The sequence below is a fragment of the Podarcis gaigeae genome (genome assembly GCF_964106915.1).
Source record: "Podarcis gaigeae genome assembly, chromosome: 9".
Classification (NCBI taxonomy): Eukaryota; Metazoa; Chordata; class Lepidosauria; order Squamata; family Lacertidae; genus Podarcis; species Podarcis gaigeae.
Window position 1 is genome coordinate 78,156,237 of NC_139685.1, and position 27,227 is coordinate 78,183,463.

At 47.0% G+C, this 27,227-nt stretch overlaps 1 protein-coding gene across 1 annotated transcript in view; it reads left to right on the forward strand.

Moving 5' to 3' along the window:
* Positions 1–27,227, forward strand: part of VAX2 (ventral anterior homeobox 2) — a 55,411-nt gene that overhangs the window by 24,453 nt on the left and 3,731 nt on the right. The window contains exon 2 of the mRNA XM_083757165.1: positions 17,443–17,630. Within this exon, the coding sequence (XP_083613291.1) occupies positions 17,443–17,630 (188 nt within the window). The remainder of the gene's footprint in view (positions 1–17,442; positions 17,631–27,227) is intronic.

Below are 27,227 nucleotides of genomic sequence, written 5' to 3' on the forward strand. Positions count from 1 at the left end.
GGTTGAGATGCAAGTTTTCTGATATACAAAAACAGGAGATTAAATGTCTGGATAAAATGTGTGTGTGTTACCCGGACTCCCTGAGATTCGTTGCAAGCCAAGCAAACCAATTTCCGTTTCTTTTTGAGATAGAAGTTTTCAGATTTGCAGGGTTTTTGTTTTTTTTAAGTGTGTCATGTCCAGCTCCACCAATAGCCTTCTGGTGAAACAGGAGCTGAGTTTAAGGTCGAGGCAGAGGTGAATGAACAATTGGAAGCTACCTGATGGTCCCTAGAGGAGGAAGGAAGTGGGAGCCCTGTTTGCTGTACACCCACCCACTGTGATGTCACCACTACAACGAAGGCACTTCTTCACACAGCACAGAGTTAAACTATGGAACTCTCTGCCACAAGAGGCAATGACCAACCTAGATGGCTTTAAAACAGGATTAGACAAATGCATGGAGGAGAGGGAAATTGATATCTCCTAGGCTCTCTCTCCATAGCCGGCAGCAGCCATGCTTCTGAATATCAGTTGCCGGAAACTACAGGAGGGGAGAGGGCTGCTCTTGTGCCCGGATCCTGCTCACTGGCTTCCCATTAGGGCATCTTACCAGCCACTGTGAGGACAGGATGCAGGACCAGGTGGGGCCATTGGTGTGATGGCCTGGGACTCGGACTCAGAGCTGGAGAACTCTCAGTCTGCACCGGATCCTTTGCCTCAGGCGGCATCTGAACCTAGTCTGGGACCTCATTCTGAAGAGCCCCAGTCTGCACAGGTTCCCCTGCAACAAACCCTAGTCAGGGGCCTGAGCCTGCCCTGGCCCCAGATGCGGGGATGACCTCATTGCCTCCAGGTGGGCCATCACTTACAGCTGCTCCGCTACCGGTTGGGTCAGGGGAGGCTGAGGCGGCCCCTGGGTCTAGTAACCCACCGACATCTCCAGAGCTGCAGAGACTGAGGTCTGAGAGAAGGAGAGACCTGAGTACTTGCAGGAGGAGTGCTCGCCTTCGGGAGAAACAGGGAGGTGAGTCACCGGGGGATCAGGACCAGCCGTTACCCCAACAGAGATAAAAGACTATCGAACCCTGCCCCAGGTTGCGGGAGCAACGTTGCTGTATGCCAGATCCTGTACCTGTCCTTGCCTCGTGTCCTGCCTTGGCCCTGTCAGACTGACTCCCAGTGGAACCTTTGGGTTCTGGACCGGACCTGGACTGCGTTGCTCAGGTTACCCCCGGGCCCAGCAGAATTGTCCTGGCCCAGCTGGGATCATTTGTCGACAGCGCCGTCGCTTGCAGACAGGTGGGCTGAATTGCCCATGGGTTCTTTTCACATCAAAACTGGTTTGTGAAGAAGCACATTATGGCACAGAAAGAAATGGGGTGTGTCTGGACTGGGGGTGGCTTTGGTCACACAACGCTAAAAGCGACCCTCAGTACGCATGGGCATAGCCCAGGGAGTGCCCCTCCCCAATCAAGTAAATAAATGAATACACTTAACTAACCGACTAATCGTGTCACAGATAGCTCAGTTCTGCACCTTAACATAAAGCCTGTCCTCCCCCAACATAAATCCTGGCTTCGCCCATGCCCATAGCTGTCAACTTTTCCCTTTCCTTGTGAGGAATCCTACTCGGAATAAGGGAATTTCCCTTAAAGAAAGGAAAAAGTTGACAGCTATGCCTATGCCAGTATGCAGAAACTACTGGGCTTTAGTGTGTACACAGCAGTTTGCTTCTGATTTCTTGCAAAATGATGTTAGGATGCACTTCTGGGATCATGGTGTGCTTGCTCAGAATAGAACCATAGCTGTCAACCTTCCCTTTTTTTGCGGGAAATTCCCTTATTCCAGTGCCGTTTCCCGCTGCTTCCCGCTGCTATCCCAGATTGTTAGATATCCCGTAGACTGTCCCCAGGACAGGTGAGGCTGCTAATCCCATATTTTCAAGGCTGCTGATCCCTTATTTTCAAATCTGAAAGTTGACAGCTATGAATAGAACACATATCACAGCGTCCTGCATGTTGAGTGTAAGGCTTTGTACCAATAATAATAATAATAATAATAATAATAATAATAATAATAATAATAATAATTTGTATGCTGCCATCCTTCATCCGTCGATCTCAGGGTGGTTCACTAACCCATTTGTAGCACAAAAGATTCCCATTCCAGAATCTTTCAGGCTTGTCCGCAATCTGCTTTCAATCTAGATTGATTCTAGATCCCGCCACCCATAAGAGTGGGGGTGGTTACTTGAAACACTCTTAAGTTGTCCATACTCTTGCACATGTCCCAGGTAAATGACAAAGGAAGTGGCGATCACGATTTCGGTCTATGTCCAACCACAATGTTGTCAGGTCCCATTGCTGGGACGACCAGCATCCGTTTTCAAATGCAGACACTGCAGAGCAATCACTGTTGGCTGGCAATATTTTGGCTTCTGTCTGGGATTCTTTAGTTGTGATCACAGAATTGCAGGGGTTGGACTAGACGGCCTTTGGGGTCCCTTCAAACTCTACAATTCTATTATTGTATCTATGATGTAATTCTTGGAATCCATCAATTCGCACCCGTTGCCCAAAACCTAAACACAGAAAAACTTGTAACAAGTGAAGAAAACTCGCTTCCAGTTGCATGCAGTTTCCACCCCTCACAAACCAATTTAACTATTCATTATCTGAATCCCTTTCCCCTAAATTAAATGAATCCAATAAACTATTCCTCTTGTTGTTGTTCCTCTGAGCCAGGGCGCATCAGAACATTTCTGCTTAGAGACACACAACAGCATCGGTGGGGACACCTCTTTGTTCTGCTTTTGGATTAGGATTGGCTGAGTCGTGCTGAGGGTTGAGGAGATTGACAGAAACACCTTTATAGATTCAAAGACGTGCGCAGTGGGGGAGGGGCAGGAAAGAAAGTGTGCGGCTTTGAGAAATTGAAGGGGGAAAGGTTTAAAAATGGCTTGGCCTTTTGCAATGTGGGACAGCTGCGTCCCAGTAACCAAAGTGGGTCAGCTTGCAGCATCAACCTGCAATGATATTGTATTTTTGGAATGAAAGCAGGTTCTCAAGAAAATCATTTTTTTGCAGTAGATCCACACCAGTTGCTCCCATAGTAGGAGGGACGGCCCCTGGGGGCAATTCTGTAGTGGGGTAAGGTAAAGGTAAAGGGACCCCTGACCATTAGGTCCAGTTGTGGCCGACTCTGGGGTTGCGGCGCTCATCTCGCTTTATTGGCTGAGGGAGCCGGTGTACAGCTTCCGGGTCGTGTGGCCAGCATGACTAAGCCACTTCTGGAGAACCAGAGCAGCGCACAGAAACACTGTTTACCTTCCCGCCTGAGCGGTACCTATTTATCTACTTGCACTTTGACGTGCTTTCGAACTGCTAGGTGGGCAGGAGCAGGGACTGAGCAACGGGAGCTCACCCCGTTGTGGGGATTCGAACTGCCAACCTGAGAGCCAGTGTGGTGTAGTGGTTAAGAGTGGTAGACTCGTATTCTGGTGAACCGGGTTCGATTCCCTGCTGCTCCACATGCAGCTGCAGGGTGACCTTGGGCTAGTCACACTTCTCTGAAGTTTCTCAGCCCCTCTCACCTCACAGAGTGTTTGTTGTGGGGGAGGAAGGGAAAGGAGATTGTTGGTCGCTTTGAGACTCCTTCGGGTAGTGATAAAGCAGGATATCAAATCCAAATTCCTCCTCCTCCTCCTCCTCTTCTTCTTCTTCTGATTGGCAAGCCCTAGGCTCTGTGGTTTAACCCACAGTGCCACCCGCGTTCCCTGTAGTGGGGTGCTAAGAGGCAAAGGGGCAGTCAATGGGCCCTGGAGGTGTAAATGACTACCAGACTTTGAAAAGCTGGTATGGTAGGTGCCAAACTCCCTGGGGTGCCCAAGCACCTACAAAATTCCCCACAATGGGGCTGGGCACCCACAAATTTCAGTGCCAGGGCCTTGCACACTGAATGGCACCCTCGGCTCTGGGCACCCATGGCCTCAGAGCTGAGTTGGCACTCCTAGCTGGTATCACAGCTTCAAGTTCAGCAATTTTGTTGAATCAATCAAACTAAATAGTTTTAACTGGATTTTGAATAGACAATTAGCGTGCAATTAATTATGACTGCTTTGGATTTTATTGTGTTATTATCTTCCTTAGTGAGTCAAGGAAACTACTGTTCTGAATGGTACTTTTTATAGGGTTGTGTGGGGGACATGGGCATAGACAAGATTCATTTTAGCGGGGGCAGACTTTATGCTGGGGGTGGGGGGAACAGAACCAAGTTATCCATGATGCAATTGGTTGGTTAATTAAGTATTTTTATTCATTTATTAGATGGGGGAGGGAGCTTCCCCCCAGAACCACCAGGTGGGGGATGACTTTTGGGAACCAAGAGGATTTTGACAAAGGAGGCGAGTAACTAGACAACCTTAGAATAAATCTGAAGGCAGCCCTGTATAAAAAGGTTTTTAAATTTTTAATGTTTTTATATATGTTAGAAGCCACCCAGAGTGGCTGGGGCAACCCAGTCAGCTGGGTGGAATATAAATAATAACATTATTATTATTATGGAATAAAGGTAAAGGTAAAGGTACCCCTGCCCGTACGGGCCAGTCGTGACCGACTCTAGTGTTGTGCGCCCATCTCACTTAAGAGGCCGGGGGCCAGCGCTGTCCGGAGACACTTCCGGGTCACGTGGCCAGTGTGACAAAGCTGCTCTGGCGAGCCAGCACCAGTGCAGCACACGGAAACGCCGTTTACCTTCCCGCTATCCAGCGGTACCTATTTATCTACTTAGGGGTGCTTTCGAACTGCTAGGTGGGCAGGAGCTGGGACCGAAAGATGGGAGCTCACCCCGCTGCGGGGATTCGAACCACCGACCATACGATCGGCAAGTCCTAGGTGCTGAGGTTTTACCCACAGCGCCACCCGCGTCCCTCTATTTTTATTATGGAATAGGACGTCCCTATTTTCATCAGAGAAAAGGGTATGATATAGTATCAGTTTTATTATTATTTCCAGAATATGGATAGATATCTTTTCAAAATGAGAGCAAGAGCATCAAGTCATACTGAGGAAAATCCTAGCTGTGTTTTCCAGTGTATTTCTTATCAATGAAAAATTTGGCCTGGTGCAAGCCAATTTTGTGTGGTGCAGGGGGGAAAGTTTGAGAACCACTGTCCTAGAATGATCATTAGAAGCCAAAGGCCTGGTTTGAAAAGGAAGGTTTTCACCTGACGTACGCAATTTTGTTTTGTTTTAGCCGCTTGCTTTTCAAATTTTATTGAATTGACTCTTCTCTTTTTAGATTGTTGCATTTAGTGTTCCTTCCATGCTATATGGAAAGGCAGGGGACATAAGTCTTAAACAGACACAGGGAACAAGCATGCTTTCCTCCGACGCTCCTTTGAAGAAAGGGCCCTTTTGTGCAAAGGATTTTGCATGAATAGCGGAATGGCAGGTGATGGTTTGACAGGCTACTTTCTGCCACGTCCCTGGTCTATAATTATCCAAAAGAGAAAGGGTTCAATATTACTCCTCCTTTTTAAAAACAACAATAACCACCCAGTAACAATCTGTTATACGTAAGATTGAGACCCTGTTAAAAGGGAGGGGCCTATTTCCACAAAATAACAGTGCCAAAATCTGCAGGCATCGCAGCAGAAACTAGAACGGGGTTGAGGAAAATAATCTCCCCCCCCCATTTTTTTTATTAATTTTCCACATTATTAGACAAATAAACAAACACAAATCATAACTGAACTTAATCCATTTTTAATATCATAATTAAATGACTTCCTCAAATTCCCTTGACTGAATTTCATTATATATCATTGTAACGATTTTCCAAAATAGTATTTCACAAGATTTACTTAATCCTCTTAACATCTTTATCTCTTTTCATCTTAACTTTAAACATATTTTTTTTTAATTTCACATATTTAGATCCTTGGCCTATCTGTTATTTTGCAAGTATTTCTATTTAATTTATCTTAGCATATTTGGATAAATAGTCTTTAAATTTCTTCCATTCTTCCTGGTAGTCCTCCTCTTTCTGGTCGCGGATTCTTCCGGTCAGGTCGGCTAGCTCTGAAAAGTCCATCATCTTCATCTACCGTTCCTCCACTGTTGGTATTTCTTGTGTTTTCCAGTTCTTGGCTAATAAAATTCAAGCTGCAGTTGTAGCATACAAAAACAATCTAACATCTTTTTTGGGCAATTCCAACCCTATTATTCCAAGAAGAAAGGCCTCTGGTTTCTTAACAAATGTATATTTCAACATTTCCCCCCCGAGGAAAATCATATCTTATTCTGATGGGGAATATGACATGGTAGTTTTCAGTCTAGGACGTGTGTTTTTTATGCTTTGTTTGTTTTTCATTTTACAATATGTATTGATCTATTGATTATCTATCCCAGCTTCTTCTCCAAGGACCTCCTCATTTAAAACCCACAACAACCATGTGAGGTAGGTTAGGCTGAGATAATAATAATATAATAATAATTTATTATTTATACCCCGCCCATCTGGCCGGGCTTCCCAAGCCACTCTGGCCAATGGTCACACAAAGTGAGCTTCATGGCTGAATGAGGTTTTGAACCCAGGTCTCACAAGTCCTAGTCTGACACTCTAACCCCTGCGCCACAATGACTCCTTATATACCTTCAATTTTTTAGTACCGTATTTTTCGCTCTATAAGACGCACCAGGCCATAAGACACACCTAGTTTTTGGAGGAGGAAAACAAAGCAAAAAAAATTCCGAATCCCAGAAGCCAGAACAGCAAGAGGGATCATTGCGCAGAGATCCCTCTCACTGTTCTGGCTTCCGGGATAGCTGCACGAAGCCTCTTCAGGGCAGCGGGATGAAGGCTCCCCCTGCCCTGATGAGGCTTCGTGTGGCTAAGCCAGAAGCCAGAACAACAAGAGGGAGCGCTGCACAGCAATCCCTCTTGCTCTCCTGGCTTCAGGGATAACTGCGCAGCCTGCATTCGCTCCATAAGACGCACACACATTTCCCCTTCCTTTTTAGGAGGGGAAAAGTGAGTCTTATAGAGCAAAAAATTCGGTATATCTTTATGTACTGCAGCGCTTAATCTTTTAAAAGAAATCTAAGCCATTTTGATAAAATGGTATAAAAATTCATGAAATGGATTTTAGGGTCTGTTTTAACCTTCTTCTTTTGCACAAGACGTTGTATTTTATTTATTCCAAACTTCGTTGAAATTGCTTTTAAGGGACAATTGCCAAACGTAAGGTTTTGTCTTCCAGGACAAATGCATATACTGATGTTAAGGCTTGCAGGCAGTCCTCTCCGTATGGCATCAAAACAGATTTGGAGAATTTTTTTTTTACGTTACAGATTAAGCTCCCATCCGCAGGGTATAATATCCTTCAGATTGAGAGCAATGAGATAATTTCTCCATTATGGCTGCTGTGACTGAGTTGGAAGGGAGATTACGGCACCATTGTTAATAAACGATATAAATTGAGGCCATCGTCTTGAAACTCAAGATTTTAAAGCGACTGCGTCCCCTTTCGGTTTGTCCTTTTGCTGCTTTGGCAAGCTGACCTAAAAAAGGGGAGAGGCAGGAATCTAGAAAGGTTTTAAACTGTGAAGTCAGTATAATGAGTTATCTGCCCTTCCAAAGATGGGGCTGAGCTCAGTGACTTGTGAACCCCCTCTTCTAATAAATAATAATAATAATAAATTTTATTTATACCCCACCCTCGCCAAGCTCAGGGTGGCTAACACCAGTAAAATTACAGTAAAAACATAATAGGGGGAAAAAACCAATTTAAAATACTGGTTAAAATGCAATTTGAAATGCAGCCTCATTTTAAAAGTAGCCCATAGATCAAAACCATAAGGGGAGGGAAACATAAGGGTCAGACTGAGTCCAAACCAAAGGCCAGGCGGAACAGCTCTGTCTTGCAGGCCCTGCGGAAAGATGACTAGGGCCCTAGTCCCTTGTGACAGAGCATTCCACCAGGTCGGGGCCAGTACTGAAAAGTCCCTGGCCCTAGTTGAGACCAGTCCAACCACCTTGCAACCTGGGACCTCCAAAATGTTGTCATTTGTGGACCTTAAGGTCCTCTGCAGGGCATACCAGGAGAGGCGGTCTTGTAGGTACGAGGGTCCTATCCGCAAAGGCAGTCCAAGGAGAGGGTCAGAGGTGATTTCTGAGGATTTGTTCCTCCAAGCACTTTTTAGAAAGACCAGCCCAACTCGAAAACAGAGGCTCCTGAACTTTGGGGGAGCCATCGGCCCCTCGGTTCCATATACCCATTCCCAATGCCCCCTCTACCCTACGAAAAGCATTTATCCAGGGGGTTGGACTACATGACCTTTGGGTTCAAACTCTACAATTCTGTGATTCTGAGAGTGGTTTGCATGACCCACTTAAGGAAGGTCATGGAATCGTAGAATTGGAGGGGACCATTCTATTCCAACCCCCTGCAATGCAGGATAAGTCAGTAAAATTCAAAAGAGTAAAACTTTATTTTCGCAGTCATTCAGACTCTTTAATTCAGCAAAATGGATGTACTAGATCCAGCAATAACAGCTTTTAAAAGTCTGATAGTCATTTATGCCTCCCTACTGCCCCAGTGCACGCAGGTGGCGCTGTGGGTTAAACCACAGAGCTAGGACTTGCTGATCAGAAAGTCGGCGGTTCGAATCCCCACAACGGGGTGAGCTCCTGTTGTTCGGTCCCTGCTCCTGCCCACCTAGCAGTTCAAAAGCACGTCAGAGTGCAAGTAGATAAATAGGTACCACTCCGGCGGGAAGTGAAACGGTGTTTCCACTGCTCTGGTTCGCCAGAAGCGGCTTAGTCCTGCTGGCCACATGACCTGGAAGCTGTACGCCGGCTCCCTCGGCCAATAAAGCGAGATGAGCGCCGCAACCCCAGAGTCGGCCAGGGGTCCCTTTACCTTTACTGCCCCAGTATACATAATTATATGTGTGCATCCCTCCCAGGTAATCCCATTGCCCCCCAGGGAGTGGCACCTCCCACTTTGGGAACCACCAATGTAAAGGAAAGGAAGGGGTCTGGAAAAAGCAGCAGTTTTGTTCCCAAGTGCAAGTTGGACTGGCAATCTTTAAATCTGTGCTTTCAATATTAATTATTTCGTTAAATGACTGTCCCCTGCTTCTTCCCAAAGGAGCAGTGGCAAATACAAAAGTGATAAAATAAAATAAAATAAAATAAAATAAAATAAAATAAAATAAAATAAAATAAAATAAAATAAAATAAAATGTATTTAAAACACTTAAAACAGTTGCAGCTGTGTCCGACTTTTTCTGTACAAGGAGCTCACGTCCAATGATCTACAGTGTAGGAATCCCTGCTAAAGTTGAGAAGTGTAGTTTGTGAAGTATGAATGGGGGTGGAGATAACAAAAGGAAAGTTTTCTTACAGTGCCTCAATGCTATGCTAATACTACGATACGTAACGATAATCGTTATTGTCATTGTCCCATACAAAACAACGAAATTGAAAAAATCTACATCAGACATTCAAAAACCAACAAGCCTGCTATCCCATCTATCCCAGCTATCCCAGCCTGGTTAACCCCCTTAAAACTCTGATACCCCATAATTAAATACAATATACACCCATAGAGACTACCTTAAAGAGGTAAAGGTAAAGGTACCTCTGCCCGTACGGGCCAGTCTTCCCAGACTCTAGGGTTGTGCGCTCATCTCACTTAAGAGGCCGGGGGCCAGTGCTGTCCGCAGACACTTCCAGGTCACGTGGCCAGCGGGACGAAGCTGCATCTGGTGAGCCAGCGCAGCACACGGAATGCTGTTTACCTTCCCGCTGGTAAGCGGTCCCTATTTATCTACTTGCACCCGGGGGTGCTTTCGAACTGCTAGGTTGGCAGGCGCTGGGACCGAACGACGGGAGCTCACCCCGTTGCGGGGATTCGAACCGCCGACCATGCGATCGGCAAGCCCTAGGTGCTGAGGTTTTACCCACAGCGCCACCCGCGTCCCCAGAGACTACCTTACACTGCGTTTAAAACCAAAATCACATTTGGATAAAAACTGTTTCTCAGGCGGCTAGTCCTAGTCTTTATAACCCTGGACCTTCTTCCAGAAGGCAGAAGCTGAAAGAGATCATTTCCGGGGTGCGCACTATCCTGCGCTATCTCTGCAGCTTTCTTATGGCACCTGGAAGCGTAGATTTGATCCAAGGTGGGAAGAGTGCACCCAATTATTCTCTCCGCAGTCTTTACAACCCTGGACAGCATTGTTTTTTCCCTTACCGTGCAGCTCCCAAACCACACACACAGACCGTAAGTTAATACACTAAGAAGAATTGAACTGTGGAGTGGAAAGGGATCCCCAAGGGTCATCTAGACCAACCCCTTGAAATGCAGGAACCTCAGCTAAAGTATCCGTGGCAGATAATCCATTAACACAAGGAGGCAGGATGGCCGTGAGGTTCAAATGGGCAATGGGAAGTTATTCTTCACACAATGGATATTTGACCGATGGAACTCAAGAGGCGGCAAGGGGCGCTGGGTTTGGTGGCTTTTTGAAAGGGTAGGACAAATCCATGGCGAATAGGTCTGTTAATAGTTAACGGTCTGGATCCACATTTGGAGGCAGCAGTTGCTGGAAGTCACAAGGGCACCTGGTTGGCCGCAGTGAGAACAGAATGCTGGACTGGATGGGCCCTTGGCCTGATCCAGCAGGCTCTTCTTATTGTTGAAACCATTCCATCATCCACGAAAAGCAGGCAGCCTCATAGTATAATCAGCTGGTCAGTGCTGACTTCAAGCTTCTCTAGGGTTATCCAGGCTTTGTTATTCCGATCAGAAACACTGAAATGTAGCTGATCCAAGCGGGGCTTGAAGTCCCCGTCCATCAGCTGATCGAGGGTGGCTTCAAGCACTGCCTGGGTCAGCTTGGCTCTCCCTGTGAAGCGTGCCTTGAACTCAGGCTCAAAATCAAAACCACTAGAATTCCTATATTACGCAAATCCAATTGAAAAAAACACGTAAACGTAATAGGCCGTATAACAACATCTGTAAAGGTATTTACTAGAAACTACTTCTCAAAATTAGATACACTTCTCATAATGTCAAAATCAACATCGTGACATAACGTATTAAAATGTAGCTTATACAGTTGACCACTGAATCAAGCATGTACAAAATGCAATTCCTATTTTGTCAGTCCCGTAGTACATTCATATTCTAATTTCTCCATCTTCTCTTGTTTTTTTCAATCTGACGTATTCCTTAGAAGAGTACAACATTAAATCATTTGAACACTGGCACTGGTAGATGCTGGCACAGGCAGACAAGGCAAGGATTCCTGGTTATTCCCCTGTTTCGCCCCAAGGAGCTTCATCAGCTGTGCGTGGTTCGTTACTGTATAAAAAAGCTTGTTGCTGTTGTTGTTTAGTTGTTTAGTCGTGTCCGCCTCTTCGTGACCCCCTGGACCAGAGCACGCCAGACACTCCTGTCTTCCACTGCCTCCCGCAGTTTGGTCCAACTCATGCTGGTAGCTTCAAGAACACTGTCCCACCATCTTGTCCTCTGTCGTCCCCTTCTCCTTGTGCCCCCCATCTTTCCCAACATCAGGGTCTTTTCCAGGGAGTCTTCACTTCTCCTGAGGTGGCCAAAGTCTTGGAGCCTCAGCTTCAGGATCTGTCCTTCCAGTGAGCACTCAGGGCTGATTTCCTTAAGAATGGATGCGTTTGATCTTTTTGCAGCCCATGGGACTCTCAAGAGTCTCCTCCAGCACCAGAATTCAAAAGCATCCATTCTTCGGCAATCGGCCTTCTTTATGGTCCAGCTCTCACTTCCATGGAACTTATTCGTGATAAGCCCACCACCATGCATCATGGGAACAGAGGATTGACAAGTGGCCTGCTGTGTGTGTGTGTATGTGTGTGTGTGTGTGTGTGTGTGCGAGAGAGAGAGAGAGAGAGAGAGAGAGAGATGAATTTGAGCTCCGGCAGCCCAATTCACCCCTTTCCACCCTAGTTTTCTGTTTTGCTTTTCCACCAGGCACCTTTTGTCTTTGTTGTTTGACTTGCAGTGTGTGATTTCAGCCGGCAGATGTCCCTTTGCCTTGATGTGTCTGTTCACATCCTTGCCTTGGAGGTAGTGAAATTGTTGTTTTTCAGGGACTGATGTCTTCACCCTATGCAAAACTGTTCACACCTTGGATAGAGGAACAGCTTAAGGGAGAGCTTTCCAAACTGTGTGTCATGATGACTTGAATGCTCCCCACACTCCTCCCAGGGCTGGAAAATGGTTAATTTAACCTCCAGTTTGCTAGTAAAACTGAATTACTGTATCTAAAAAAGTGTGTTGCCAACATGAAAAGTTTGGAAAGCTTAAGGGCTCCCACTGGTGTGCAGCTGGCTGAAGCTACAGCGCATCAAAAGGCAGCATCTTACAACAAAATACAGGATATATTTGCATTTTGGATAAGGGTTGTGTGAACACAGATGGAAAACCCACCTCTGGGAATGCATAAGGAGTGTGAACAGAGCTTTAGAGGAGCATCTAAGGCCTCATTCATGCCACACATTTAAAGTGCTAGGATACTGCCAAAGATCTCTGGGAGCTGTAGTTCGCTAAGGGCGCTGAGAGGTGTCAAAAAGCCCCTCTTCCTCCTCTCACAGAAGTACAATTCCCAGAGTTCCCTGGGAAGAGGCATCGATCGCTAAACCACTCTGGGCGTTTGTGGACTTGCTGCGCAGGCATTCTCAATCTCTTTGAAGCCACCACAACTGGAACGTATTTCGAGATGGCAGCAAAGCAATGTCTCTCTCTCCCGCTCATGCAATGTGAACCGAACTCAATTTCCAGAGAAGTAGAATCTGCATCCCTCTCTTGCAGGAAAAGCAACCGGGAGTCCTGTGGTGCCTTGAAGGTGAAGAAACGTTTATCATCCCATTATTCAAGCCAAGCAATTTATTACGGTCACAGACCAGTAATTACCCTGGCATAAGATTTCATAGACCGCCGTCCACTGTATTAAATGCATGAAGCGTTCTCCTCGGTTGCAAGTCTACCACTCTCCATGGGAACGGAGGAAGCATTGTAGACAGTGAGATATCAGAGGGAAATGAGATGCAGGAAAGTTCAGCCCAGGTAATTTTGTAATTAGCGGTTGTAGAATACAACAAACAGCCCTGCTGGTTGAAACAGAAGATGCTGGCATGGGGGATGAAATATACTTGGAGTCGAGAGTGGGTTTCATGCTCTTTATTCAGCTCATAGCAAAGAGGAGGAATGGAAGTTCCCCCAGAATGTCTGCTTTATATACATTATTTACACAATGGGCCCCACATGATTGGCTAATTCCGGGATTTACCTGTAGGCCAATCAGGTTGCGGATTCACTTCCACCTGGAGCTGGATTGGGTGGCTCCTGTGGTCCAATCAGACTGCTGCATTCTGAATCCTATTGTTCTAGGACCAATCAGACTGCTGCCTTTTGGATCCTATTCAACTTAGTACATTTTGGATCCTATTCAACTCCCCTCTAAGTTCCATTCCTGCCCGGGAGGTCGCATTCATAGTCCTCAAGGTACGCCGGCCGCCTACATGTGCGTTGCGGCCTGGGGTGTTCCCTGGTCCGGGGTTCGGGTTCGTGTTCCGAGGATGCTGGCTGCGTTGGGGCTATTTGGTCTGGCGCAACCGGCTCGCTCAGTCATGGTTCTGGTTCCGGTGTCCTTTCAACCTTGCGGGTCCTCTCTGTATTTACTGATTCTGCCTCTCCTGCTGGCCCCTCCTGTTCTATGGGCCTCACTGCCCCACTGTTCCCTTGGGACTCCTCTGACCTGTCCTCCTCCTGGTTTTCTCCCGGGAATCGTTGCCGTATCTGGTCGCAGTGGCGGCACCAGCATTGCCCCCCATCCGTTACACTGACCCTGGTGACTGTGGCGGGTACCCATGCTGGGCCTGCCCCAAAATTATTTGCGTAGACTGGGTCCTGGGCCACGAACAGTGGCGTAGCGTGGGTTGTCAGCACCCGGGGCAAGGCAAGTAATTTGCGCCCCCTAACCCGTGGATTTGCGCCCCCTAACCCGTGGATTTGCGCCCCCTAACCCTAACCCCCAAATGTTGCGCCTGGTGCGGCCGGCCCCCCTGCACCCCCCACGCTACGCCACTGGCCACGAAGGTCCGGGGGTTCCTGTTCCCCCCCACACACTACCTCATCCTGAGCTCTGTCGGGGTGAAGGCGGTCCAGTCTGATTGCAAGGCGCCGACCCATTAGTAGTTCAGCGGGGGGCCCTTGGCACAAGTAGTGTGATAAAACTCCATCACGCTGAGTCCACAGGATAGGATTGAGCTGGTTGATAAATTGCAATTTAGTAGTTTCACACTACAGTACAGTCTCCCTTCAATAGGGCCACCTTACATACAATAAACTCAATAGAATGCCTTCTGTGACAACACAACTTCCACCCTCCTTCATTCAAGGTTTTTAAAGAGACATTGGAGGGCGATCTGTCAGGGATTCTTCAGCTGAGATTCCTGCATTGCAGGGGGTTGGAGTAGATGACCCCTTGGGGTCCCTTCCAACTCTACAATTCTATGGTTCTGTGATTCGAGGAGTGTATAGAAGCATGCAGCAGTTCAACCCTTATAGCCTCAGCTGTGGCCAAATGCCTGTTGAAAAAGACACATTGTTGCAATATGCCGGAAGGGGTGCATTTCCAGCACAAGGGAGTTCCACAGCTGAGGTGTCACCACAGAGAAGGCCCCGTCTCACATCCCAAACCCTAGCGCAGGGCTTGCCTTGCTGATCTTAAAGCTCTGTTTGCACTGCAGTGCATTGCAAATCTCATGCTACAATAAATACATTGGTTGATTTTATTTATTTACTCTATAGGCATAATGGGAAAAATAAAAATAAAAATAAAAATTATACCCCACCATCTGGCTGGGTTTCCACAGCCACTCTGGGCGGCTTCCAACAAAATATTAAAATGCAATAGTCTGTCAAACATTAGAAGCTTCCCCAAACAGGGCTGCCTTCAGATGTCCTCTAAAAGTCTGGTAGTTGTTGTTCTCTTTGACATCTGGTGGGAGGGCATTCCACAGGGCAGGTGCCACCACCGAGAAGGCCCTGAGTGCTGGACCTCAGTGTCCGGGCAGAACGATGGAGGTGAAGACGCTCCTTCAGGTATTCTGGACCAAGGCCGTTTAGGGCTTTAAAGGTGAGCACCAACACTTTGAATTGTGCTCGGAAACGTACTGGGAGCCACTGTAGGTCTTTCAAGACCAGTGTTATGTGGTCTCGGCGGCCGCTCCCAGTCACCAGTCTAGCTGCCACATTCTGGATTAGTTGTAGTTTCCTGGTCACCTTCAAAGGTAGCCCCACGTAGAGCGCATTGAAGTAGTCCAAGCGGGAGATAACTAGAGCATGCACCACTCTGGCGAGACAATCCACAGGCAGATAGGGTCTCATCCTGTGTACCAGATGGAGCTGGGAGACAGCTGCCCTGGTCACAGAATTGACCTGCGCCTCCATGGACAGCTGAAAGTAAATTGAAAGTAAAACAGACAATATCATAATGCTGTCATAGAAATCTATGGTGCAACCAGGGCTTTTTTTCCAGCCAGAACCTGCTTGAACTCAGTTCCGGCACTTCTCAGGTGAGCGTCATTGCACCTCTTTTTCTAGAAAAACAGCACTGGGAGCCACCATATTTGAAATTCTGCACACACCTCTGGCTGCCTCACTTCAGAAAGGATATTGTAGAGTTCAGAAAAGTGCCCTCAAAATGATTGAGAGGTTGAAGCGGCCCCCCCATGAAGAAACGTTGCCATGTTTGTGACTTTTTAGTTTAGAGAAAAGGAGAGTAAGTGGTGACACGATAGTAGTTTACAGCATGACACATGTCAGGGAGCAAGTGGAAAGAGAAAATATTAAAACCCATCCCACATGAAAGTTCTCATAACACCAGCTCATAGGAGCAAAACTCGTAGGGGGGCCCAATAAAATATTTGAGGGGGCTGCCCCCCAGTTTATGGGCACTGCCATTCAAATGGTATGCATGAACTGTGTTATGTGATTCATTATGAGAGGTGGGGCTTACCTGCCTCCCCCCCAATATTTTGTTTAAGTTGGCACCCCTTGGGGAGCCAACTCCAATCTCTTGCGGGGGCCCAATTAGTGCCATTGCCTTCCGTTAAGAGTTTGGGTGTAATCCTTGACGCCTCCCTTTCCATGGAGGCGCAGGTTACAGCCACAGCAAAGGTGGTATTTTTCCATCTCCACCGTATTAAGCAGTTGGTCTCTTACCTTTTCCGCCCTGACCTGGCCACAGTGATCCATGCGACGGTCACCTCCAGGTTTGACTACTGTAACTCGCTCTATGCGGGGCTGCCCTTGAAGCTGACCCAGAAACTCCAGCGGGTGCAGAATGCCGCGGCGAGGCTCCTTACGGGATCCTTGCCGTGGGATCACATTCATCCAGCGCTTTACCAACTGCACTGGCTCCCGGTGGAGTACAGAGTCAGGTTTAAGGTGCTGGTTTTGACCTTTAAAGCCCTATGTGGCCCAGGACCCACGTACCTATGGGGCCGCCTCTCCTGGTATGTCCCGTGGAGGACCTTAAGGTCCACAAATGACAACATTTTGGAGGTCCCAGATTGCAAGGTGGTTAGATTGGTCTCAACTAGGACCAGGGCCTTTTCAGTACTGGCCCCGACTTGGTGGAACACTCTGTTACAAGAGACCAGGGCCTCTCCCTGCGGGTCTTGACATCTTTCCGCAGGGCCTGCAAGACAGAGCTGTTCCGCCTGGCCTTTGGTTTGGACTCAGTCTGACCCTTATGTTTCCCTCCCCTTATGGTTTTAATCTATGGGCTACTTTTAAAATGAGGCTGCATTTTAAATTGCATTTTAACCTGTATTTTAAATTGGGTGTGCCCCCCCTTATGCGTTTACCTTGATTTTATTGGTGTTAGTCGCCCTGAGCCCGGCTCTGGGTGGGGCTCTGGCTGGGGAGGGTGGGGTATAAATAAATAAATTATTTACCGTTTATTTATTTATTTATTTATTTATTTATTTATTTATTTGTGGACATCAAATGAAGCTGAATATTGGAAGGTTCAGGACAGATAAAAGAGGCAGTGGAAGCACAGAGTTAGATTATGGAACTCCCTCCCACAAGGCAGGGATATCCAGCAACATTAAAAGAGGATTAGACAAAGTCATGGAGGAGAGGGCTGTTGATGGCGACTAGCCAGTGCTGCTAAGCTCTGTCTTCCACAGTTGGAGGCAGCCATGCTTCTGAACACCAGTTACCGGAAACCACAGGAGGGGAGAAGGTGGTCTTGCGTTCAAATCCTGCTTGCTGGTTCCCCAGGGTCAGACCCTGTGAGAACAGGATGTTGAACTAGAGCGGCCGCTGGCCTGATCCAGCGTGGGCTCCTCTCCTTTTCCGATGCCCTCCCCTCAAGGCTCTGCCTTTGCTTTCACCCCCAGATGCCAAAGGGACCATCCGGGAGATCGTCCTTCCCAAAGGTCTGGACCTGGACCGGCCGAAGAGGACCAGGACCTCTTTCACCGCTGAGCAGCTCTACCGGTTGGAGCTGGAGTTTCAGCGCTGCCAGTACGTGGTGGGCAGAGAGAGGACGGAACTCGCCCGGCAGCTCAACCTCTCCGAGACGCAGGTGAGGGATGGGTGCCTTTGCCGAAGAAGGCGTCGCTCTTTTCCGCCCCACACTGATTCTTCCCCCTGCTCCTTTTCATTCTCTCTTCCTCCTTCATTCTCTCTCTCTCTCTCTCTCTCTCTCTGAAATATACTCGGAGTCCTGGAGTGATTTCAAGCTCTTTATTGCAGCTTGTGAAACAGTGATTGAATTGAGCCCCAAACCTCAGGCTTTTATAATAATAATAATAATAATAATAATAATAATAATAATAATAATAATAATTTATTATTTATACCCCGCCCATCTGGCTGAGTTTCCCCAGCCACTCTGGGCGGCTCCCAATAGAGTGTTAAAAACAATACATCATTAAATATTAAAAACTTCCCTGAACAGGGCTGCCTTCAGATGTCTTTTAAAGATAGGATAGCTGCTTATTTCCTTCACATCTGAAGGGAGGGCGTTCCACAGGGTGGGTGCCACTACCAAGAAGACCCTCTGTAAGGTTCCCTGTAACCTCTCTTCTCTCAATGAGGGAACCGCCAGAAGGCCCTCGGTGCTGGACCTCAGTGTCCAGGCAGAACGATGAGGTTGGAGAAGCTCATTCAAATATACTAGACTGAGGCCGTTTAGGGCTTTAAAGGTCAGCACCAACACTTTGAATTGTGCTCAGAAAACGTACTGGGAGCCAATGCAGATCTCCCAGGACCAGTGTTATGTGGTCCTGGCGGCCACTCCCAGTCACCAGTCTAGCTGCTGCATTCTGAATTAATTGCCGTTTCCGGGTCACCTTCAAAGGTAGCCCCACGCAGAGCACATTGCAGTAGTCCAAGCGGGAGATAACTAGAGCATGCACCACTCTGGGGAGACAGTCCGCGGGCAGGAAGGGTCTCATCCTGCATATCAGATGGAGCTGGCAGACAGCCGCCCTGGACACAGAATTAACTTGCACCTCCATGGACAGCTGTGAGTCCAAAATGACTCCCAGGCTGCTCACCTGGTCCTTCAGGGGCACAGTAACCCCATTCAGCACCAGGGAATCCCCCACACCCACCCACCCCGTTCCCCAAAAACAGTCCTTCTGTCTTGTCAGGATTCAACCTCAACCTGTTAGCCGCCATCCATCCTCCAACCGCCTCCAGACACTCACACAGGACCTTCACCTCCTTCACTGGTTCTGATTTAAAGGAGAGGTGGAGCCTCTCTAATATACATTATTTACACAATGAGTCCCGTCCGATTGGCTGATTCTGCTTTCCTCCTCAAGCCTGATTGGTCTGATTGCAGGCCAATCAGTTGTTGCATTCTAGGATCCTACTTGCCTATTGTTCTAGGATCCAAGCTTAGTACATAACTCTCTCTCTCTCTCTCTCTCTCTCTCTCTCTCTCTCTCTCTCTCTCTCAGCTTTCATGACACAATGGGACTCTTTTGTCTTATTTTGAGCATTAGCAAGCAACAAATGTCACTTTGACCGCATCAGTACCCACAAGACACTCAGCATGAGTCACCCCAGGCAGAAACTGGAGTCATGTGGCTGTGTGGTGTAATGGTTAGAGAGTGCTGGACCAGGACTTGGGAGAGACCAGGGGGAGGGGAATTCTGTTCGGTCACAGAGATGCTGTATAAAAGCATCTTTTTGAGTGTCCCAAGCCCCTAGCACTGGAAGCATGTCCTGAGGGCTGAGTCCTGTGGTGCCCAGAAGCAAATGAGCTTCTGGATCTTGCGAAATACTCGGAATCATAGAATTGTAGAGTTGGAGGGGAGCACCAAGGGTCATCTAGTCCAGCCCCCCTGGAATGCAGGGATCACAGCTAAGCAATCCCTGATTTATGGCCACCCAACCTCTGTTTCCAAATGAAGGAGAGTCCATTACTTTCCGAGGGAGTCCATTCCACTGTCAAACAAGCCCCCTGCCCCCTAATGTTCAGACAGAATCTCTTTTCTTGTCATTTGAATCAATAATAATAATAATAATAATAACAATAACAATAATAATTTATTATTTATACCCTGCCCATCTAACTGAGTTTCCCCTGCCACTCTGGGCGGCTCCCAATTGAATGTTAAAAACAATACAGCATTAAATATTAAAAACTTCCCTCAAGAGGGCTGCCTTTAGATGTCTTTTAAAAATAAGGTAGCTGCTTATTTCCTTGACATCTGATGGGAGGGGGTTCCACAGGGCGCGCGCCACCACCGAGAAGGCCCTCTGTCTGGTTCCCTGTAACCTCACTTCTCGCAATAAGGGAACCGCCAGAAGGCCCTCGGAGCTGGACCCATAGCTGTCAACTTTCAGATTTGAAAATAAGGGATCAGTAGCCTCACCTGTCCCAGAGACAGTCCACGGGATATCTAACAATCCGGGATAGCAGTGGGAAGCAGCGGGAAACGGCGCTGGAATAAGGGAATTTCCCGCAAAAAAAGGGAAGCTATGGCTGGACCTCAGTATCCGGGCTGAACGATGGGGGTGGAGACCCTCCTTCAGTTATACAGGACCGAGGCTGTTTAGGACTTTAAAGGTCAGCACCAACACTTTGAATTGTGCTCGGAAACGTATCCATTGGTTCAGGTCGTCGCCTTGGAAGCAGCAGAAAACAAGCTTGCTCCATTTCCCCTGTGGGAGCCCTTCAGATATTTGAAGGTGGTTCTCATCACCCCAGTCTTCTCTTTTTTTTTTTTTTTTTTTGAATAATTTTTTTTAAATTAATTTTCAACACAAATAAAAACAAAACAATCAACACACACAAACAAACACAAACATATAAACATGTATAATTTCAAATCTTTTTTTCATAACCTTACTTCTCGGACTTCCCCCTCCCTCCCCTTCTCTGCTTCCCTATTTTAAAAGTTTCTTCAACAACCCTTCAGGCCAGTTAATTAATCACTTATTGTCTTTTTAAGTTTCTTCTGGTAATTAATCTATCAATCAATTACAGCTGTAATTCCATATTTTCCTTTACCTTGACATTTTAACATTCATCAATATTACAACAGTTCTTAAGATATACTTTAAACTTCTTCCAATCTTCTTCCACCGTCTCTTTCTCTTGGTCACGAATTCTGCCAGTCATCTCTGCCAGTCCCATATAGTCAATCACCTTCGCCTGCCATTCTTCCAGCGTGGGTAGTTCTTGTGTCTTCCAATACTTTGCTAGGAGAATCCTTGCTGCTGTGGTGGCATACATAAAGAACGTCCTATCCTTCCTTGGCACCAATTGGCCGACCATGCCCAGATGAAATGCCTCTGGTTTCTTATGGAAAGTACATTTGAGTACCTTTTTAATTTCATTATAAATCATTTCCCAGAAGGCCTTAATCCTCGGGCAAGTCCACCAAAGGTGATAGAAGGTACCTTCAGTCTCATTACATTTCCAACATTTATTATTGGGCAAATGATAGATTTTTGCAAGCTTGACTGGGGTCATGTACTACCTATAAATCATTTTCATAATATTTTCTCTTAAGGCATTACATGCCGTAAATTTTATCCCGGTGGTCCATAACTGTTCCCAGTCAGCGAACATAATGTCATGACCAATGTCTTGTGCCCATTTAATCATAGTAGATTTGACTGTCTCATCTAGTGTATTCCACTTCAACAGCAGGTTATACATTCTTGATAGGTTCTTGGTATTGGGTTCTAACAGTTCTGTTTCTAGTTTTGATCTCTCCACCTGGAAGCCAATTTTCCTGTCTTGTTTAAACACCTCCATTATTTGATAATAATGAAGCCAATCTCGTACCTTAGACTTTATTTTCTCAAAACTCTGTAGTTTAATTTTTCCACTCTCTTGCTCTAGGATTTCACAATATTTTGGCCATTTAGAATCCATATTAGGTTTTTTCACCTCCTTAGCCTCCATTGGTGATAACCACCTAGGAGTTTTATTTTCCAGCAAGTCTTTATATCGAATCCAAACATTGTATAATGCTTTCCTTTCCTCATCACCCCAGTCTTCTCTTCCCCCAGGCTAAAAATCCTCCGTGCCCTTAAATGTAAGGCTTGCTCTCCATCCCCTTTATCACTTTGAGGAAGAAACAAAAGGCCCCATCTCACTGTGGCACCAAACACACTTGCAAGATGTTTGCTGTCTGAGGACAGTAGAACACTTAGAGCAGGGCTAGGCAACCTAAGGCCCGGGGGCCGGATGTGGCCCAATCGCCTTCTCAATCCGGCCAGCAGACAGTCCGGGAATCAGCATGTTTTTACATGATTGGAATGTGTCCTTTTATTTCAAATGCATCTCTGGGTTATTTGTGGGGGGTAGGAATTCGCTCATCCCCCCCAAAAAAAATATAGTCTGGCCCACCACATGGTCTGAGGGACGATGGACTGGCCCACAGCTGAAAAAGTTTGGTGACTTAGAGCCACCCATTCTACATAGCATAGTGAATTCTACCGTACTTCAGTACAAGCAATGGGGCACTGGGCTGCACCCTAGGGAGACCAGCACGGTAGAGGACAAGGTACGACTACCTTCTCCAACAAAAAGGTCTGGTCAGAGAGCTCAAGAGGAAGAGCCACCCAGCCTATGGTGCCTGAGGCAGTTGGGTCACACTGCCTAATGGTAGGAACTGCCCTCTGCATTTTTGCATGTAGTAAGGCCTCAGCTGCATCCCTGGCAGAACCAGGGATTTATTTTTGTTGATTGCTTATTCACATGCCAGTTTTTCCTCCAAGGAGCTCAAGGCGGCACACATGGTTCTCTCCCTCCCAGTATGTTTCCACCCCTATCGTTCAGCCCGGACACTGAGGTCCAGCGCCAAGGGCCTTCTGGCGGTTCCCTCCCTGCGAAAAGCCAAGTTACAGGGAATCAGGCGACAGAGGGCCTTCTCGGTGGTGGCACCCGCCCTGTGGAACGCCCTCCCATCAGATGTCAAAGAGAATAACAACTACCAGACTTTTAGAAGACATCTGAAGGGAAGTTTTTAATGTATGACATTTTAATGTATTTTTCATCTTTGTTGGAAGCCGCCCAGAGTGGCTGGGGAAACCCAGCCAGATAGGCGGGGTACAAATAAATAAATAATAATAATAATAATAATAATAATAATAATAATAATAATAATTATTATTATTATTATTATTATTATCCCTCCTTATTTAACCCCCACAACAACCCTGCCAGGTAGGTTAGGCTGAGAGGCGTGACAGGCCAAAGGTCACCCTGTGAGCTTCATAGCCAAGAGGAGATTTGAACTCTGGTCTCCCAGGTGCTAGTCCGTAACTCTAACCACTATACCATGCTGACTCTTCAAAGGATGATGGAGGAGCTGGCCCTGGAGAGATGCTTCCAGGCAGGATATGACTCTAGTCGGCTGAGCAGCCCCAAGCTGGCAGAAGTCACGTCCTGATGATGTCAGAGCAGCTTATTTTATTTATAGCTGCACAACGAAGTCTGCTCTGTTAAAAATTAATCGCAATAATAGCAATTAACAATTCATTACCATGAGCAACAGAGATGATGGAATGACACTTTGCATCTTTCACACACACCCTGTGGCTTCCTACATGGCAAAACTCCCGCAATGTGGAAAGGGCTTTCATGCAGGAATTGCTCTGAAATCTGCACTCAGACCGTCGCCCTGAACAAGCACGAACTTTGCTGCTTCGTCGTGTGTGGAAAACGTGCAGCTTCTTAAAGCATCTTTATGTAGATAAGAGCCAAATAGCAGGCAGGTACAGATCTACTTGCAGATTTTATGTGACTCGATGGGTGTCTGCATAGGAACGTATGGCAGGTCATAAGAATATAAGCCAAGCCTTGTTGGAACATGGGATAAGAACGGCTTATGGGCCGGTAACTGGCTGAGGATCAGGAGGAAGAAAATTTGGGAATCTCCATATTGCAGGACCTTGCTTCCCCCCCCCTTTTATTTATTTTTTTGCAGCGGGAGTGGGGGGATATATTCTGCAATATGTCATAGATGCAATAATAAAAATGCATTAGTGGTGGATTAATACTGACTCATCTACACTTCATTCCACTTTATTAGTTGCTTTGTGATGCTCCCCCAAGGTTATTGTGCTATTGCCTCCTGGAGGGGCTATTTTGAACTGTAGAGCAACAAAAAAATAAGCTGGAACATTTGTGGTGGCAGAAAAGGTTATGGGTTTTCAGCAGCAAGTTAAGAGAAATGCGCTGATTGGAAACAAAGCAGTACGACGACCACTCTGAAATGTTTGCAGTCACAAACGGTATTGAATATTATGTTGCGTATAACCACCCTCAGGTTACAGGACGTCTGGGTGGGTGAGAATGTATTTAATTGAAGAGGAGGAGCTGGCTGCAAATTATAGGATAGGCATTCTGGGTTCTGACCTCCTTTGCTCCCCTCTCCCAATTAACCTCCATCTCCAGAGGTCTCCTCCTGTAATATCGCCAGGCTTCAGGTTTGGGCCCTGAAATCTCGGGGTCTGGGCTGCTCCAGACTTGGCAACCCTAAACCACCCTGATCTAATAATAATAATAATAATAATTTATTATTTGTACCCCGCCCATCTGGCTGGGTTTCCCCAGCCACTCTGGGCGGCTTCCAATAGAGATCATGAGCACAAATAATCATGAATGCATGATGAATGGGCACCCAGAGGAACCGTAGGAATAAATGGACAGTACTCACTGCCCTGCTGGATCAGGCCAAAGGCCCACACAGTCCAGCATCCTGGACTTGGCCAGATACCTATGGGAAGCCCACGAGGAGCACCTGAGTGCAACTGTGGTGTAAGAAGTGGGGTCCCTCAAGGGGCCTGAACTGGAACTGGTAGTTGTTAACTTGCTCATGAATGACTCCAGAGTCAGGGGTTAGCTGTGAGGTGGCCAGGCTTGCTGATGACCCCCAAATTGTTCAAGGTGGTAAGAAGGCAAAAGGGACCACAAGGGGCTCTGAAAGCATCTCTCCCAAGTGGGTAAAAGGGCATTAAAAGGGCAAATGTGGTTCAATTGGGAAGAAAGTTCCCATCAGGACAAACACCCATAACATCTCAAGTAGACACTGATCGGGTCTGAGCTGGCAGTGACTGACCAGGAAAGGAACCTTGGGGTCTGGGTGGACAGCTCAGTGAAAACGGCGACCCAGTGCATTGCAGCTGTGGAAAAGGTGAATTCCAAAATAGTGGAGCATTAGAAAAAGTTCAGAAAAGGACAAGCGAGGTTGTTGTTGTGACAGTGGCACTACGGGCCCGACGGACTGAGAGGAAGACTGACAGGCCGGCCCCTCCCTTCCCTTCCTGGTTCCATCTGACATAACTGTGGCTCAGTTTATGTGGATCATCCGGAAGAGGATTCAGCTGCCGTCTGAGAAGGCAATATTCCTTTTTGTAGACAGGACTGTCCCGCAATCCAGCCTGACAATGGGGCAGCTTTACAAGAAGGAGAAGGATGAGGATGCCTTCCTGTATGTGGCCTATAGTGGAGAAAACACCTTTGGCATCTGATTGCATCTCCCTCCCACTTGTGTCTTGTAAATAGCCTCTTGTTTGTGATCATGACCCCGGGACACATCCTGCATCTGTCACTGGGTTGATTTAATATATGGATAGATTTTTGTTAGCCTGGTAATTTATGAAAGTTTTATTTCCCCATTGCACATTGTACTCATAGCTGTAAATTCCATAGTCTCTCTCCTCTGGGGCACATATACAGTGGTACCTCGGGTTAAGTACTTAATTCGTTCCAGAGGTCCGTTCTTAACCTGAAACTATTCATAACCTGAAGCACCACTTTAGCTAATGGGGCCTCCTGCTGCCGCTGCGCCACCTCTGTGTGATTTCTCTTCTCATCCTGAAGCAAAGTTCTTAACCCGAGGTACTATATCTGGGTTAGCAGAGTCTGTAACCTGAAGCATATATAACCCGAGGTACCACCGTACAGAAATAGTGCTTCAGGTTAAGAACAGTTTCAGGTTAAGTACAGAGCTCCGGAACGAATTAAGTACTTAACCCGAGGTACCACTGTACTGAAGTATTATTTAAATACTGAAGCAAGGTAGCTGAGGGATTAAAGTGAGCGGGGGATTTTGAAATGAAGGTTTGACTAATTATTAATTATTACAGTTTCATAGTAAGGGCGCTTCTAGATTGTTCCAAACAGTCTCAAGATGCTAATATGTTGATTTTGGCTAGTGTCTTCCTCTTGATGAATTTTGTTAGAGGAAACTGATTAAAATTCCTCTCACAAAAGACAAAGAAAAGGACAAGAGAGATGACCAAGCAGCGACTCTCCTATGGACAGATAAGCCTACGCCAACCTTTGACCTGGAAGCCCAGTTTCCCAGAACCTGCCTCTGTCTGTCTGTATCTCTGTGGTGGGGAACTGCGGAGAGGGCTAGCTGTCCTTGAACTCAGATCCCAGCCCAAGGTGCAACGCCTGAGCCCCCTCCCCACCGGATCCAGGGCTTGAGCAAACACTTCCTTTGAACGCCTCTGCTCACACAAACCGGCCTTTTCACATGCCGATCAAAGCAGGCTTGGGAGCCTTGCAATTACGGCCGACTCTGTTTGGGGTTGCAGCTCCAGCTTTTGTTTTTCCTGCAGCCAGGAGAAAATGCACTAGGGCTGCCTCTCCCTCTGTCTGTGTGTATTATTTGTGCGATGGGGGTCATTTCAGAGTACCCCCAGCTCAATCTCCTCCCCCCTCCCACGATGGCTGATGTGGTTTTATTCCTCCACCCAGGCCCAGTTAATTGAGGGGATGAGGAAAGTAGGGTGAAAAGGGGGAGAATCAGAGCTTGGCTGCTGAAGGAAATAATTATACGCCCAGCCTTTCTCTCCAGTTCCCCCGGATGCCTAATTAAGCCTTCTCACTCTGACAAGACCCTTTCTAAAAAATAAAATAAATGTCTCCGGATTCTGCTTTTGTCATTGCGACGACAACAAAAAAGGAGAAACACCAGACTGGAGCTGGCAGCCTCTGCCTTGGTCTGCCGTAAGACAATGAGCTGCAGGTGGCTTTCCCCCTCCTTGCCCAATCAGAGCCCCCAGGTGATGTCCAGAACGCCAAATGTGTTTTCCTTTCTTCGGGCGAGAGGCGATGGGCGGCGTGAGGCCACCAAATGTGTTGAGAGAGGGCCAAGGAGGCAGGAAGAGAAGCCGTCGCCAGCAGTGTAGAAGCCAAACCGCCCAACTCATGCTGGGAAGAACAGAAGAGGAGAGCCCGCTGGATCAGGCCATTGGGGGCGCATCAAGTCCACCATCCTGTTCTCACAGTGGCCCACCACCAGACGCCTGTGGGGAACCCGCCAGAGCGCTCTCTTCTCCTGTGGTCTGCTGCAACTGCCAAGGGCAGGCAAGAATGTTTGAATTCCCAGGCTTGATTCTCAAGAGGGAGTCGCCAGGTTGGTGGCCCAGAGTCAGAAATAAAGGCCTGCGGATTAGCTGCCAGGTGAAATGGTGTGATTCCTTGCCTGTGACGCCTACTCAAGGGGGAAGAGGTTCTCCATAGATGGGTTAGATGCCCTTTAATCCAGGAAATTAAGTTTGAAAGTTGCTGTTGAGTTCAGGTCATGTTTGCAGGCTTCCAGTAGGGATCTGATTGGCCGCTGTGAGAATAATAATAATAATAATAATAATAATAATAATAATAATAATAATAATTTATTATTTATACCCCGCC